Below are 17375 nucleotides of genomic sequence, written 5' to 3'. Positions count from 1 at the left end.
CACAGCTAAAAATTTCACTGAACTCTCTCTCCATGTAATTTTAACTAATACCTACCTGACCACAGCCAGATGGGATACATTATTTTCTGAGACCCTTCGTTTCCTCACTTATGAAAAGGAGACGGACATTTGTTTGCTTATAACTACAAAGGGTTTTTATGAGTACTAAATAGGATAATGTATGTGAAAATGCTCTGTAAATTCAAACATCATGTACACAAAGTGAAGAGCTATTATGATTATCTACACTGCTCTTAAAAAGTTATTCTGCACAGACTTTTACTTATAGGAACAAAGCTCCACTGAAAGCACTTTTATATTTTAGAAAGATACTCCATGTCCTTTCTAGCAATACGCTCTAACTCATCTTAATCTTTACAGCCATAAAAAATTCATTAGGCTTAACAAAAAGGTTCAAAGTGAAGAAATGGAGGATGAAGGCAGGGAGAATGAAAGGCAAAGAAAGCAAGGCATTGTACGTTTTGTGTGAAGAGAGAACACAGAACTGAGGGTCAAAGAAAGATGGGTTTAAGTCCTACCACGAGTTGTATGCTTTCACACCAGGATTTCTTAAATTCAGCATATTGACATTTTAGGCTGGATAATTCTGTTGACGGGGGCTGTCCTCTATGTTGTGGAATGTCTGGCCACATCCCTGGCCTCTACCTACTACGTGCCAGCAGGACCTCTCTAGCTGGGACAGCCAAAAAGGTCTCCAGGGGGCAAAACTGCCCCAGGTTGAGAACCACTCTCTTAGATAAGACTTGATACCATCATATGTTATTTTTATCTATAAAACAAAAACATTTACCTATAGATCTAAGCTCCATCTTTGGCTCTAAAAATGCTAAAATTCTATAAAAGATCAGAATAAAGAATAAAGTACAGTCTTTATTAAAGGGGAGCAAATTATGTCATGAAAGAAGTGAAAAGATGTAAAGACTACATTAGAATCATTAAAGGGACATGATAACCAAATGCAATGCAGACTTTTTTATTCAATCCTGTATTTTGTTCAATGTGATGATGCATCTGAAGTGCTTAATACAGGGCCTAGTACTTTTTTATGATTTTTTTTGAAGGTTGTACCCATTTATATTATTATAAAATAGTTGTTACATTCCCCGTGTTGTACAATATATCCTTGCAGCTTATTTTATATCTAATAGTTTGTACCTTATTCCCCTACCTCTATACTGCCCTCCCCCCTTCCCTCTGGTAACCACTAGTTTGTTCTCTATATTTGTGGAGTTGCTTTTTTGTTATATCCACTAGTTTGTTGTATTTTTTGAGATTCCAAATATAAGTGACAACATACAGTATTTGTCTTTCTCTGACCTATTTCACTTAACATAATGCCCTCTAAGTCCATCTATGCTGCCACAATTGGCAAGATTTCACTTTTTTATGGCTGAGTAATATTCCATTGTATAGTTAGCATTGGGATGCACGTATCTTTTTAAATCAGTGTTTTGGTTTTTTTCAGATATATGCCTATGAATGGAATTGTTGGGTCATAAGATAGTTCTATTTTTAGCTTTTTGAGAAACCTCCATAATATTTTCCACAAGGGCTGCACCAAATTACATTCCCACCAGCAGCGTACGAGGGTTCCCTTTTCTCCGGGTCCTCACCAACATGTGTTATTTGTGTTCTTTTTGATGATAGCCATTCTGCCAAGTATGAGCTCATAATTTTTTCTTCAATCCGGGATTGCTTTTTAAAATGTCTATAAAGGATATTGTTGGTACAAATGGGGAAATCTAAGTACAGCCCACATAATAGAGAATATTACTGTATTATTGTTAAATCTCTTTGGTTGAAAGGCTATTGTGGTTCTATAGGACAATGACTTTGTCCCTAGGAAATTCATACTGAAGTATTTAGGAGTCAAGGGTCATGATGTTTGCAACTTACGTTCAAAGGGTTCAGGAAAAAAAAGCATGTGTGTGTCTTCAGAGATAGAGATGAAATCAGTGTGACAAAATGTTTGCAAATGTTGAATCCAGGTGAAAGGTATACAGGTGTTCACTGTGCTGTTCTTCCAACTTTTCTATAGGTTGGAAATTGTTCAAGATAAAAACTTCAGAAACATCTAGTGTACAAATCAAATTACATCCACACTGGATTTGTTACTGACGAGAGGACACACACCTTTTCTAACACTTTTTTTTTTTTTTTTTTTTTTCCTGTCTTTTGTCTTTTGTTGTTGTTGCTATTTCTTGGGCTGCTCCCGCGGCATATGGAGGTTCCCAGGCTAGGGGTTGAATCGGAGCTGTAGCCACCGGCCTATGCCAGAGCCACAGCAACGCGGGATCCGAGCCACGTCTGCAACCTACACCACAGCTCACGGCAACGCCGGATCGTCAACCCACTGAGCAAGGGCAGGGACCGAACCGGCAACCTCATCCGGTTCCTAGTCGGATTCGTTAACCACTGCGCCACGACGGGAACTCCTCTAACACTTTCTTAAGTACTTTTACCCAATACTCCCTACTCTGTTAGAATCTCCTGTGATAGTAAGAGGTCCTGTTGGAGACAAGATATTCTGAAAAAGCAACCTGATCTGACATTGGTCATCTCTACCCACCCATCAGAACCTCTGCAATAGATTATAAGCTCCTTAAAAGAAAGCATGCGTTTTAGCAGTCAGAGGCCAGACCAGAGCCAAAGGCATTCAATAAATATCTGTTCAGTGGTGAAGGAAAGGTTTGTATACTACTGTTTTTTTCCTCCTCCTATTTCCTTCACACACTTTTAAAAACAAACAAATAAACAAAAAAACCAACACTGGGGGTAAGAAAGGAGGAGTAAAACCCTAACAGTGTCTCAATGGCTTTACTTCAAAAAAAACAAAAAAAAAATCCCACTTGAATTAATAGTAACATGATTAATTGCTATTACAGTGATAAATGAAACAAACAGGAAAATCTGAAACTGACACAACACTAAAAAATCAGTTTCTTTTTTCTTTTGCTTTTCATGGCCATACCCGCAGCATGGAAGTTCCCAGGCTAGGAATTGAACTGGAGCTGCAGCTGCCAGCCTACACCACAGCCACAGCAACGCCAGATCTGAGCTGTGTTTGCGACCTACATCACAGCTCAAGGCGATGCTGGATCCTTAACCCACTGATCGAGGTCAGGAATCAAACCCACATCCTCATGGATATTAGTTGGGGTCATTACTGCTGAGGCACAATGGAAACTCCCTAGTTTACTGTTTTAATTATTTTGTAGCATGTTTTTCTTTCTTCAAAAGTGTGGAGTTCCCACCGTGGCTCAGCAGAAATGAATCTGACTTGTATCCATAAGGACACAGGTTCAATCCCTGGCCTCGCTGTGGTGGTGCCATGAGCTGTGGTGTAGGTCGGTGATGCTGCTTGGATCTGACATTGCCGTGGCTGTGGCATAGGCCGGAATCTACAGCTCCGATCTGACCCCTGGGAACCTCTATATGCCAAAGGTGCGGCCCTAAAAAGACAAAAAAAAAACAAAAAAAAAACCCAAAAAACGAAACAGACTGACAGTCATAACAAAGGCTTTGAAAAGGTCTGTTTCTTTTAGCATGTATTATGTTCTTGCTCATGTGTAATATTTCTCTATGAGCTACAGAAAAAACTTATAAAGCAGAGGGAGGGTATTTAACACCAAAGTTCAAATTTAATGTGTTATGTTTAAAATTGGGTCCATCAAAAAGACACTAGCAACAGTTCAAAAAAAGTTCCTTCCCACAGACTGCAAAACAGGTAAATACCATGACAGAAATCACTACCAAAATACTAGTTACCTTCAAGCTATGGCGTAGATTATTTTAGGCAAGGTTCCGTTTAAGAGGCTTGATATGTGTGAATGGAGGAATCTGTGTTCCAAAATGGTGATGGATGCAAAGCATTTTCTTGATTAGAGTCTTCTATTTAATTTCGCACCTCCTACATCAAATGCTTCCCTGGACTTTTTGAGAAATACAGAAGATCAGAGCCTGTCCTCAAAAGACTTACAATTCAGTCTGGGTGACAAATACATGAATAATTCCAATACAGCTGGATAAATCCTTTGACAGAGACTTGGATGTCAAACTGAGAAGGGACTTCCCCACCAGGTGGAGAGGAAGAGGGACTGGGAGGAAGCGGAATAGAGGGTATAAAGATCTAGTGGGAAACCACTAGCAAACCTGATTAACAGTATATTTGGCATATGACCATTTGCAATATTGTGGGACCTGCTAGAATGAAATAAGACGTCTAAGCCCCATCTCTGCCAACCATGAGCCTGGGGTAAATCTACTCTGTGGAAAAAGGATCAAGCACGAGGATCAAACTGATATCACATACTGCGATGGACTCACTCTCAGGGACCAACGTGGCATGAGAAGTGGAAAGAGGAATAAGGAGGTCTGGGCAGGTAGGAGAAAAAGCATGTGCACAGGTGAGTTATAAAAGGACCTGGCGTATTTTAAGGCTGATTTTTTTTAAGGTATCCTCTAAGAGTTAATCCACATACACTGTATTTTATTTCTATATTCATAAGCTATATAATTAAGGCAAGTGCTATGTTTTTAGAGTGTTAATACCTTCCCAAGGTATCATTCAAAATGTTTAATTTCAAATGTACAAGTGTGTAATACTTTCCAATTGATGCTTATGCTAATCACTGTATTTGACATGCAGAGAACAAAAAGGCAGTTTTAAGAAAGTAAAAGATATACAAATTAGGCATATACTCTTTCAAGAGATTTGTATACTGACTATTGAGCTTCTTTTTAAATACCCAGTACCTACATACAACAGTGGACAGACTCAGGCACAGGGTCACCAGTCCCTGTCAGGTGTACAAGGACGCTTGGCAGACAAATGGACAGAGCACCTTCGCAAATGACAGCCCTTGCTCAAGCTTCCCCTCCTAACCCCTCACCACTTGTTATAAACTTATCAATAAATGCTGACATTAGAAAGCGCGGAAGGAGAAAGCAAGGGGGGAAAAGAATCAAATGCCAACTTTGCCCCCCTAATGGAAACTAGTATCTCACAAAGGAAATGGTGGTCATTGAAATTCAGCAAGTTTATAAGGAAGGAGACACTCAAATGACCTACAGTAGGACTTCCTCATGTCAAAAAGACAGTGTGGTGAAATATAGCACAAAACACTTCTGAAGAGGTAGAAGGCTAGTTCCCTTCCTGACTTCACTAATGATCCAGAGGTCAAGGTCCTTATTTATCCCTAAACTGATGGGATTTAACACAAGATGCCAGTGGTCCCTACTAGCTTTGAAACAAATCTCCAATTTTAATCCTTACATTTACAATTTTTAAGTATTATTTATTGGACTAGAGAGAGGAGGGGGCAGGAAATATTCTCAGCTCTACAGCTAATTCTTCCATTTTATAAAGTGTATCTCGTCCTGTATTCTTTTGCTTGCCCCCCCCCCCCCCCCCGCCACTGGGATACGGAGCTCCTGGGCCAAGGATCAAATCCAAGCTGCAGCTGTGACCTTCGCTGGATCTTCAACCCGCTGCACCAGGCCGGAGATCAAACCTGCGTCCCAGTGCTCCAGAGAGGCCCCCAATCCCAATGCGCCACAGTGGGAACTCCTCCTGGATACTCCTCTCCTACCCAGTCACTGCGAACTGAGTGAATCCAAGACAACCCAGCACTGTTTCTGCTCTCTGATTCTCCTTAACAAATGCTTGGAATTCCTTTACGATAGACATGTTTTACACTCTAACCATAAAAACCTCAAAATAGTGAAAAGCAAATAGGACTTGCTTGTTAGTCTCTACAAATGTCACTACATCTGTACCCATATCATGAACCAATTGTTTTTAATGGTACAAATTTTATATACATGTACATTTTTTGCCTGGTATAATTTCAACACGGAGAACCCTGATTGCTCGACAGACAATGGACATTTTCTCAAAAATATGACAAATAAACTAGTGAAATACAGGATGATCTGCTACTACAGTAACTCACCAAAACCTTTCCAATGAAACCGACATCATGAGGAGGAAATCTTAACAAAATGAAAATTATGAACATTTAAAAGTATTACAGTATTTCAGCAAAGATAGTCCACTCCAACATAAAACCACACAGACACACATTGATAATAAACTAAGAATTCCTAATGTTATTAAATCTAGAAAGGTTTTTCATTTACAAAGTTGCTATTTCACCATTATTAAGTCTTTCTAAAAAGAACAACATTCTTCTAACTTTAAAATAGCCTTTTTGGGGGTATTATCAACAATTATGAGAGATTTTTAGCCTAAAAAAGGACTAGTTCCGGAGTTCCCGTCGTGGCGCAGTGGTTAACGAATCCGACTAGGAACCATGAGGTTGCGGGTTCGGTCCCTGCCCTTGCTCAGTGGGTTGACGATCCGGCGTTGCCGTGAGCTGTGGTGTAGGTTGCAGACGCGGCTCGGATCCCGCGTTGCTGTGGCTCTGGCGTAGGCCGGTGGCTACAGCTCCGATTAGACCCCTAGCCTGGGAACCTCCATATGCCGAGGGAGCAGCCCAAGAAATAGCAACAACAACAACAACAACAAAAGACAAAAAGACAAAAAAAAAAAAAAAAAAAAAAAAAAAAAGGACTAGTTCCTAGAGCAATTTCTCGTTTTCTGGGAAAAAAATACAAATTCATGATTTTAGGATAAAAAGTAATGACACTTAGTTGAAGTAATTAGCACTGTTTTTAAAAGGGATACCAGAATCATTAACCTACTAATATTAAACACTCGAGTAAATAAATACAAATTCTGTACATACCATGGCACTAAAGAAATATCACTTGAAAAAAACCAATCACTTTGTTTCCTGGCAATGGATACTATAGGTCGAATTACATCAAAAAAAAAAAAAAATTGAGGCACTATTTGAATGTTTTTGATAGATCTATTCTCTTCGCACTTAACCTCATACTCTTCAAGGCCTCAATTTTCCAAATTATAACATTACAATTTATTGGACATGGAGTGTAAAAATCCTACCAGCCTTGAAACTATAACAGGGAAGGGACTTTGTGTGATCGGTTCACCACTGTATTGCCAATATTAAGTTCAGTGCCCAGCACACATCAATGCTTGATAAAAAGTCTACTGAATGAAAAGCTGTTTTGTTAAATGGGCTATTGACTGTTTTGCTGCTCTGACACTTTTAATGTAATACCTGTTTTCATCACTGGAATTTGATTTGCGTCATTATTTAATGTAAATCTAGAGTTTTTCTTCTGAACTCTTCATCTTCCATTTAGTAAAAATGCCAGCAACAGCAGTCTGGGCATCTTAAAATGTGTAAATAGACATGAAAGAGTGCTTTAAAGTATATCAACGACAGCAAGAGTCAGGTGAGTGGACTGTTTCTTGAAAACAGCAGATGAGATTGGGTCTGCAGCCCACCATGAGCCCAACAATCAAAACAATGCTACAGGTCACAGAAAAAAGAGGTGACAATGGAAGGCCGAGTTGGCTAGGTGTACATCTCCGCCCCTTTGGCAAAGTAAAAACAAAACCAAAAAAACTATGCTCTGCAAGACTGCTGTTTCCAAGATACAGTCAGAGACACTGGAGAGTCTTTAAACATTAGCAGCTAACCTAAAGGCCAATCTAGACACACTGGAGTCATAGATAACAAAGTCCTAAAAACAATCAACAAGGCAACATGCTCTGAGATATCTGGGGAGGGCTGGGGCTGGAGAGGTTCATGCAAAAAAGGGAGCAAGGCAGGAAAAGCAACTAAACAGAAGGGCACCCTTAAAGCTTAAAATTGGACTCAAATTTGAAAAGTCCTGCTGAAGCACATTTTCTGAGCCATGGTTTTCTTATGACTATAACTAACTAGAAACTAATAAGCAGATAATCAAATATGAATTTCAGATTTTTAAAAAATATTCCCAACTATCTTCGGAAGCAATATACCTCTTTCTGTATTTCAGTTAGACACAAATTAAATCTATTATATTTCGTTTTCCTCAGAAGCAATGTTTTAAAATAATTTTAAAGTCTAGGAAAAATTTTGCTAAGAATCATGAAAACACTTTAGGCTTTTCTTAAAGCTATTTTCATTTTTAATGCATATCACAGTTTGGTTTGTCTTCATGTGATAAAGTTTATATACTTTTTAAAAACTCAATTTACATATATATATTTATTTATTTATTTACTTATTTATTGTCTTTTTGCCTTTTCTAGGGCCACACCCGAAGCATATGGAGATTCTCAGGCTAGGGGTATAATCGGAGCTGTAGACACCGGCCTATGCCAGAGCCACAGCAACGCGGGATCCGAGCCGCGTCTGCGACCTACACCACAGCTCACAGCAACACTGGATCCTTAACCCACTGAGCAAAGCTAGGGATTGAACCTGCAACCTTATGGTTCCTAGTCGGATTCGTTAACCATTGTGCCACGATGGGAACTCCTAAAAACTCAATTTTTAAAATTCATTAAAACAAATGTAGGCCTAGCAGCCAAAAATAACAGTAATAGTGTTTTAGCACCAGCTTACTTTAAAAATGTAGTGTGTATGTTTGTATGTGCTGTTTTCTGAAAAGCTTCATAGTTTTTAATTTCTTAAAGAGGTCAACAAATAAAAATACTTAACCACAGATCTAGTGCAAGATGCCCATTTTACAGATGAGAAAACGGAGGCTCAGAGAGGCAAAGTGACTTGCCCAATAATACAGTTAGCAAACAACAGAACCCTGAAGAAAAATGTACAACCTCCCAAATTCTTGGCTCAATACTCTTTCAAATACCACTTGACTGATTTCACTTAAGATGCTCTTTCCATCCGTTCACTTAGTTATCTCTTTGTCCAAACAAACACTTCGAGCCAAGGGTCCTAGGGACATAGAGATAAAAAGAAATAAACAATCCTGCTCCTCAAGTCCAAGGGAAACACAGATACATTTATGTAGAGACATCTTTTATTAACTAAAATATGATCACTGTTTTACTTCATGTATGTACAAAATGCAGTGGGAGAATGCGGCAGTGTGAGACAAGTGTACCTTAAGGAGAAATGGCCTTTGAGATAATCTTGACGAATGAATCCATGTTAGCCAGGTAGATGGATATTGGGGTTCGGGGCTAAGAGTGAAGACACCGAACTGCAAGGGGGAGCATGGCACTGGAAGGCAGGAGTAAGATGGGATAGGTAAATACAGAGACCTCAAAAGAAAGGAGCTTAGATTTTACCACAGAATATAAAGAACCACCAAACATTTTTAAACGAGGTTTTCCCACAACTATAATTTGCATTTTACAAAGATCATTCTGGCTCCCGTGGGTAGCACAGAGAAAGGGTAAGAAAGGGACATGATCAAAACCACAGCAGGAACAGAGGGGACAGACGGAGGGGTAGGAGAGATATTTAGGGTTAGAATTAACAGGTTATTTATAAGAAGAGAGAGTAAGGAGTCTAGAATAAATTAAACAATTGACAGATGGTGTTGCCATTGGCAGCACAGAATACCTTCCTAGTTTCTAGGATCTGAAATATACTTTAAATTGCTACCAAAATGTTACACTGTGGATTTCTAACTCTAAGTTTCAGAAAGCAATTCAATTTTCAACCAAGATGGCCAACATAAGAGTGAGAAATGGAAAGAGGTTAAAAAAAAAAAAAGGCAAAAAATGTTGACCTGTTTATGAAAAGCCAGATTCTAAAAGCACACAAAGCAGAAATTGAGAAGTCTTGGCAACAGGAAGTCTGACCAACAAATCTTTCTGGAGAAGATTTTAACTTCAGAAACCATTTTGGAAACCTACTAATGAAAAATGGGAGTTCCCGTCGTGGCGCAGTGCTTAACGAATCCGACTAGGAACCATGAGGTTGCGGGTTCGGTCCCTGCCCTTGCTCAGTGGGTTAAGTGTTGCTGTGAGCTGTGGTGTAGGTCACAGACGCGGCTCGGATCCTGGGTTGCTGTGGCCCTGGTGTAGACCTGTGGCTACAGCTCCAATTGGACCCCTAGCCTGGGACCCTCCATATGCCGCGGGAGCGGCCCAAAAAATGGCAAAAAGACAAAAAAGAAAAATGTATCATACTCACTAAGCATTTTTTAAATAAAATATTTCTAACACAAATATCTTAAGCTTAAGTGAAAGCGTATCAAACGCTGTCAGTTGAATTTTACAATGCAAATAACTAGCTAAGACACTACAGGGAAGCAACCTATGTGCTAGAACTTCTCTCAAAAAGTGAGGAGACGCTGGTGGGCACCTAAGATGTTACTTATTTTTAAGAGGAAAACTAAAATCTTCGACTTAGGCCCAGAAAGATTCCATAGACCTCTTCACCATGGTTGAAGTATTTCAATTTCTGGAAAGATTATGAGAATAAAATGTTGGCTTAATTGTGTTAGCTCTTTTCTTCAAAACAAATGAAAATAAACCACATCTGGAGTTGCCACTGTGGCACAGCAGGTTAAGGATCCAGTGTTGCAGCAGCTGTGGTGTAGGTCACAGCTGTGACTCAGATTTGATCCCTGCCCTGGGAACTTCCATATGCTGTGGGTGTGGCTAAAAAAAATTAAAAATTAAAAAAAAAAACCGAAGTCTAATGTCACCTATTACTGATATGAACTTAACAAAAAAATTTTTATAAATCATGACTAAAAATTGTTTCGATATTGAATAATAAAAATTCCTATGAGAATGACAATGAGAAATACAAACTTAAAAAAGAAACTAAAACTCTCTAGAAGGAAGGTGAGAAAAAAATCAGCTCTTTTGAAAGTAAAGAACAACTTTCTCAGCAGTGCCTCTGCAATGTAGAATCCTCAGACTGAAATGTCCCTCCTATCTGAATTTCCAGGTACCTGAAAACTTTATGTGACCAACTTTCTTCTTTCATTTTTTTAAAACTAAAACCTTGCTAAAATATATTACATATTCCTGACCTTTCTTAAACACAGCATACTGTAACCTTTTCTTGAAGTGGCATCATTAAAAACAGTTAGCCTCTCGGGGTCACGGAGCACAGAAAGCTGTTTCATACCGCCCCATACAAACTGATGAGCGTGCTTTGCTTTTAGTTTTCCTGTCCCCTCCTTCACCCCGGGCTACCTGTCACTTCTCACTACGGTCAAACGTGCCTGCCTGTAACAGGTCATCAGCTCATGTGTGGAGTACCACAAAACACTTCTATTTTGCTATTTCTAATGTGATAGGAAACCTAACGTTAAAACGTTTTTGAACTATGTTTTTTTTAAAAAAAAACAAAAACAAAAAACAAAAAAACAAAAAAAACAAGCTGAGGGAGTTCCTGTTTGTGGCGCAGGGGAAACAAATCCGACTAGGAACCATGAGGTTGCAGGTTCGATCCCTGGCCTTGCTCAGTGGGTTAAGGATCCGGCATTGCCATTAGCTGGGGTGTAGGTCGGCAGCTGTAGCTCCCATTAGACCCCTAGCCTGGGAATCTCCATATGCTGTGGGTGCGGCCCTAAAAAGACCAAAAAAAAAAAAAAAAAAAAAAAAAAACCAAACACAAGCTGAAGCACTAAAGAATGAAATGACCTTTAGTGCATCAAATGCATGGGGGCATTTTGAAATGGTTTAATCTTATTAATTTTACTTATTTCTCTCTAGTGTTCCAAATAAGATAAATTTCCTGAAAAATCGAACTCCACGCATGAAAAGTATTACTGAACTAAATTTTTCTAAATATAACAGTTCTTATTAAAAGTAGAAAATACTCATTTTCACCCCTAAATTCAAAATCGATTTTGTATGATATCTGAGCAGTAAGTATAAAGACATGTAGTGCCTGGATGCCTGCTCTTTGGGTTGTATTACAGTTGAAACCCTTTCCTCGAACTGTTGAAACACGTCGACATTTACTTTTCTAATACTGTAACTGGTTTCAAATTTTAAGCTAAAAAGCATTATCATGTTGTATAAAGCTGTCCCTATCTACTATGATTTCACCACAACACATACTCCACCAACACAAAAGGTACTTCCTTCATACCAAATTACAGTCATTGCAAATGGCCAGGTAATCATTAAGCAAGAACCAACTGTTAGATGAATTCATAGGCCCAATTCTCAAAGGAGATACATATATACTAGGTTCTGAATAAATTCTTACTTCAAAATTAATCTTTCAGATTCCCTATTTTTCATTCACTTTCAACTGATTCTTGAAATTGTTTAACTTAAACTTTTAAATAGATTCCACTTTTAAAAACTTAACAAATCACAGTATATCAGAAACTACAAGCAATGTACTCAAATCACAAATAATAACTAAAATTGACTTATCTGATATTTACTCCATGGTCAAAAGTGGTAGGGTTGTGTATTTTAGGGGAAAAAAGGATATGAATTATAATACAAACCTTAATATGTAATACATAACGTATTGTATGTATGTAATGTATATAACTGTCATTCATATAACTACCCACTTAATACTAAAGGGGTAAAAGAGGCTGAAATGAGTTATGGAGCTACAAAATTAATGCAATTTTTATTTTTATGTGATTTACATATATTATAGCATACCAACTTTGGGGCAACAACAAAAAAGCAACAAAATCTTGAAAACACATCTGACAAAATACTTCCAGAAAGACTATCCATAATAAGATGGGAACAAAACAAGGAGTTCACCATATTGGTGAGATCACAGTATTAAGTACCACTTAAAGGAATGTTAATTATCACAGAACTAGACAGCTAAGGAAAGCATTTCTAGCTGTTAAGGAAAATCTCCTTGCAAAAAACCATTCCATTTTAGTATGTCCTAAAGACAAAACAAGGAGACTTAAAAACGAATAAGGTACTTTTCACAACTGTTCAATTTTAGAAGGTGCCTACAATAGTACCTGGCTTTAAAGTCTACGAACTCTCTCGACGGGATCACAGTTCTGAAAGGACCAACTCTCCCAGCTCTGTGGAGCAGAATGAGGGGGCCTGCCCTCCAACTGGCCAGGGGCACTGAAGAATTCCGACAGTGGCGGGTGTTAAACATCTGGCTAAGTTATTTAGAGCAGCTGTGAGATCTCATGCTCTTTAATAATAGAACAGACTCCTACCTGCTGTGGAAAGGCTTTCCAGCAATGCGATTCAAAATCAAAACTGGGTAGCTTTTCAAAGTCCTGTCTAGACCCAGAGACCAAGAGACCAAGAATTACTTACACACCTACACCCAACAACACTAACAACAACCAAACACAACTTTCTGCAATGCAAGGCCTTTACTTCACTGGAGGATATTTAAAACGTGGCTTTCTGGGCAGTTTTGTGTTCTGCTAGATATCTGGGTCTTTTTTTATCTTCATTCTCCTTACGGCTACTGAACCAGAAGTTAACTGCTTTTACTTTCCAAATTTTAATGTTTAAACCAAATCCTAATTATAGCACTCAACTGATTTTACCTAACTACATGACCTTGGGAAGGCACTTCTTGTAAAATGAGAGGCTCACACGAAGCTCCACCAGAATGTAACCTCCCCGTTCTTTCTGTTCACCACTCGATTCCCAGTCCTGGTACCTGGACGGCATTAAGTGCTTACCAAGTGAGAGGATCATTCCTGTCCCTAAACAGTAAATCTAAAATAAAGTGTCATTAGTTCCTTTTTAACAATTAGATTTTAACCTGTATGTTTCCGAACGTTAAGAGGACACTGAAACTGAAATTTTTCTAATTTCAAACGAGGTGCTCATTTTTCAGAAATAAGACGAGTAGTTAGTATAAGAGCTGACAGTCTTCACCCCGTCTGTTACACTTCCCTTTTCTTCATCCTCTTTAACCCATTTCTGTGCCCTGTCCCTTTTTCATTTGAAAGGAAGCCAGCTGGGAGGGAGAAAGAACACTAGACTTGCAGCGAGTAGGCCTGAGTTTTAGTCCCATCTCTCCCATTAACTGGTTCTTTGGGGACATGTCACTTCCCCTTTGGGGCCTGCGAGGCTGCATTTGCAAAACAAGGAAGCCAAATTAATTACTAATTTCTAAAGCCTTCTGCTTTAAAAGTCTATGATACTTCCATTGTACCCGTTATCCTATTCCTCATGCCTTGATTCTGCACTTGCCAGCCACACCGTTTCCAGACTTATACAGGAGCCTCAAAATATGCCTCTTTCCCTCTTTATTTTTCCTTCTTCTCTTAAAATGAATTCAATCCTAAAACCATGAGTTGAGCAGGATGAAAATCACACTGCCTTTGAAGTCGGAGAGAGAGAGAGAGAGACGAGGTTTAAATTCACACTTTGCCACCAGCTAAGCACAGCTCTAAGGTGGTGATGTTATTAACTAGCTCCCTGGGGATTAAATAAAATGTATAAATTACCGAACATAGTGCCTGACACACTGGAGACACTCCACAATGGTCAGCACCTCTGCCTATTTCCTAAGATCAAACACCTCAGGTTCCCACTCTCTACAGCAAGGATGACCAACAAGCAGGTGGCAGACAAGAAGATCTGTAAAACTACAGAGGCAAAAACTTTCTCACCAGGCTCCTGTCTGAGTCTGCTTGTGTTCTTGCCAATACTCTTCTGGGTAAGCAGTCTCAGTCACTAGCCCCTCGTGAACTCTAAAAATTAAATGTTGCAGCCATATCCACAGGTCAAGAGGAAATGAAAACGTGAACATAATTCTTCCAAAAAGGGGGGGGGGGTAAAATTTTTCACAAAATGAGGATACACTGAACTTTGTAGAGCTATATACAAGCATCTTTAGAAAAAGCAATGGCTTTCTTCTTGATTTTAAAACTGGGTCAAAACTAAAAGGAACAAGGAGAGAAGTGATGAGAAAGAGAAGCTCATTTCTTTTTTTGCTTTTTAGGGCTGCACTTGCGGCATATGGAAGTTCCCAGGCCAGGGGTCAAATCGGAGCTGCAGCTTCCAGCCTACACCACAGCCATAGATCCAAGCTGTGTCTACGACCTACACCACGGCTCACGGCAACACCAGATCCTTAACCCACTAAGCAGAGCCAGGGATTGAACTTGCAACCTCAAGGCTCCTAGTCGGATTTGTTTCTGCTGAGCCATGATGGGAACTCCCAGAAGCTCATTTCTTAAAGTTTTCCCCAAATTAGTAATAATTACAACATTTACTTCCATATACTAGTTAGTGATATAGCTGAGTTACTGGGTAACAGAGGGCAATCAATCAAGTGTGTGGAAGTCTGAAAACCAAGGAGACTTCGTACAGAAACCTAGTTTTTTGAAGTGCCACCTTCTTTGCCAGGCTTAGCCCAGCAACAACTGCAAAAGCATATAATTAAAAGGATATACCATTATTTAGGAAAAAAATCTTTCAGAAGGCTTAGAATTCTCCAAATTTTTATTTCTATTTAAAAACTCAAACCACTGACCTGACAGCAGGCCAACCTGCTCTACTAGACCCTTGAAATGCACTATCCAGCAAATGGAGCCAAAACTCCTGCCATGAGCTGCCATTTTTCTGCAAAGGGATTATTCACAAGCACTGTTGCTTCTGGTTGATCCTTTCAAAAAAAAATTAGTCTATTTTTTCTCCCATGCGCTTTGTTCAAATTCCAAACTAAACAGAAGGAATCAGGTCCACCTAGACTTGAGATCTCTGGTCAACGCCTTCTGGCTAGATGGATCTTTCTCCTTAACAGACCCCTGCACTCCAGTATCGCCTACCCTGTCTCTGTCCCTCTGCATAGCACCCTCAGTACTGCTACAACCCTGTTCCCCAGTCTAGTGCTCCCTAGTTTCTGACTTTATCTATAACCAGTACTCTAGGCAGACTTGGCCCCAGCTTCATATTCCAATCCCAATCCCATCACTGTCTGGCCCCTCCTCAGCTCTGACTCCTGCCCTGGCCTCTTATCTCTAACCTCTCTCAATCTAATCCCCATGACCTTATTAATGACGGGCCCCATCCCCAATCCAGACTTCAGGGCAGCTGAGCCCCCTCCCCCACCTTATATCAATTCTTGTCATTCCTAGCCTCTACCCAATCTCCTTTCTTTCTGGTTCCCGGCTAAAAACCCAAGCCCCATGCCTAACCTCAAGTCCTCTGACCCCAGCAAAGGCCACTTACTCTACCTGGCCCATCCCACTTTTTCTCTGACTCTGAACCTGGTGCCTCCCCCATCCTTCACTGAAACCCTGAGCCACGAAGTCTCAGACCCTCGCCTACTCTACCAGTACCCCATTTCTGACCCCCCTGATACACGGGTCCTCCCATTACACTCCAGGCCAGTGTGCCTGTTTTGCACCATATCGGACGCCAGCCTTGGACTCTCCTCCCCCCGCCCGAGCCAGGCCTGCCCCACCGGTGAGCTCAGGTCATCGCCGGGGAGACCCCTCCCCATCCTGCCGCGCAAACTTGCCCTGCATCCCTAACTCCCATTCAGCCCCTCCCCACGGGTCCCTCTCCCCACTTGACCCCAGTCCCCGGACCTCCGTCCTGTGGAGCCCCGTGCTCCAGTCCCCCTCTCTGTGCCTCCCTGCCCCACGCTCCCTCCGCACTCCAAGCCCAGTGGGGTGTGTCCCCTCTCCACGGAACTCCAGCCCGCCGGCCTCTCCTGCGGGGGTCACGGGTTGCCCTCCTCACCTCGGCGTCCACCACCTCGTGGTAGGCGGGCGGGGGGTCGAAGCCGCCGCCGCCTCCCGTGCTCCCGCCGCGGGAAGGACCCCCGCCGCCGTCACCGCTGCCGTCGCCGCGCGAGCCCCCGCCGGGCCCCGGGCTGGGGCCGCCGCCGCTGTCCATGGGCTCGTAGCCGCCGTAGTCGAGGCCCGGCCGCTCGTTGGTGAGCAGCGCCACGGCCTCGTTGATGTCGTTCTTAGCCAGGCGCAGGGCCTTGCGGATGGTGGCGGGGTCCGAGAAGCCCATGCACAGCAGCGTGGTCATGTGCTGCTCCTCCTCCGATTCCATGGCTCCGGCCTCCGGGCCGCGCCGGGCGGCCGGCGGCGAAACTGCGGGTGCGGGGCCTGGCGGGCCCCGCGGCGCTGCCTCCGCGCCGTCCCCGCGCCCGGGCGGGCCCCTGCGCTCCTGGGCTGCGCTGTCCACGGCCGCCGGGCCAGGTTGGGCGCGGGCGTGGGCGCAGCGAGCCGAGCGACGGCGGTGGAGCGCTCAGGCGCGGCGGCGGCCCGGCCCAGCCCTGCGCGCCGCCATGTTGGCCTCCTCCTCCGCCTCCGCCTCCTGCGGCCCGCGGGGCCGCGCCTCCGCTCCCGGAAGCCGCACCAGCCGCCGCCGGGCCCGCCGGTCACCGGTGAGGGTTGGGGGTGATTTCTCTTTCCTCTTTTTTTTTTTTTTTTTTTTTTCAATAGAGGCAATAAGGGAGGGGCCGCGCCGCGGAGCGTCTCGGGGGTGGAAGCGCTGCCGTGAGGCCCGGGCGGAGGCGAGGGAGGGTTCTCCGCCGTCGCCGCTGCCCGCCCATTCCTCCAGC

General features: G+C 42.0%; 2 protein-coding genes and 1 long non-coding RNA gene across 9 annotated transcripts in view; 1 reads left to right on the top strand and 2 right to left on the bottom strand.

The window, feature by feature from the left end:
* Positions 1–17117, bottom strand: part of USP24 (ubiquitin specific peptidase 24) — a 164070-nt gene extending 146953 nt beyond the window's left edge. For 6 of the 7 annotated variants that reach the window (XM_084964980.1, XM_021097812.2, XM_021097814.2 and 3 more), the window contains exon 1: positions 16541–17117. Coding sequence is in view for 5 of the 7 variants with exons in the window: in XM_021097812.2 (XP_020953471.1) it covers positions 16541–16861 (321 nt within the window). In the remaining 2 variants the exon portion in view is untranslated. The remainder of the gene's footprint in view (positions 1–16540) is intronic. The other variant, XM_084964981.1, reaches the window with a different exon arrangement.
* On the bottom strand, positions 3232–9519 carry LOC146402951 (uncharacterized). Its single transcript, XR_014808268.1, has 2 exons — positions 8410–9519; positions 3232–6326 (listed from the first exon to the last, which is right to left on the bottom strand). It is a non-coding gene; the product is annotated as an uncharacterized LOC146402951 (long non-coding RNA).
* Positions 16860–17375, top strand: part of LOC102158888 (uncharacterized) — a 616184-nt gene continuing 615668 nt past the window's right edge. The window contains exons 1-2 of the mRNA XM_084965720.1: positions 16860–16943; positions 17011–17198. Of these exons, the coding sequence (XP_084821846.1) occupies positions 16860–16943; positions 17011–17198 (272 nt within the window). The remainder of the gene's footprint in view (positions 16944–17010; positions 17199–17375) is intronic.

This window comes from Sus scrofa, chromosome 6 (genome assembly GCF_054392235.1).
Source record: "Sus scrofa isolate SSC_HxYL_T2T_F1_AM1 chromosome 6, Sscrofa_HxYL_maternal_Yorkshire_Landrace_v2.0, whole genome shotgun sequence".
Taxonomy (NCBI): Eukaryota; Metazoa; Chordata; class Mammalia; order Artiodactyla; family Suidae; genus Sus; species Sus scrofa.
This window is presented reverse-complemented; position numbering and strand designations above follow the sequence as displayed.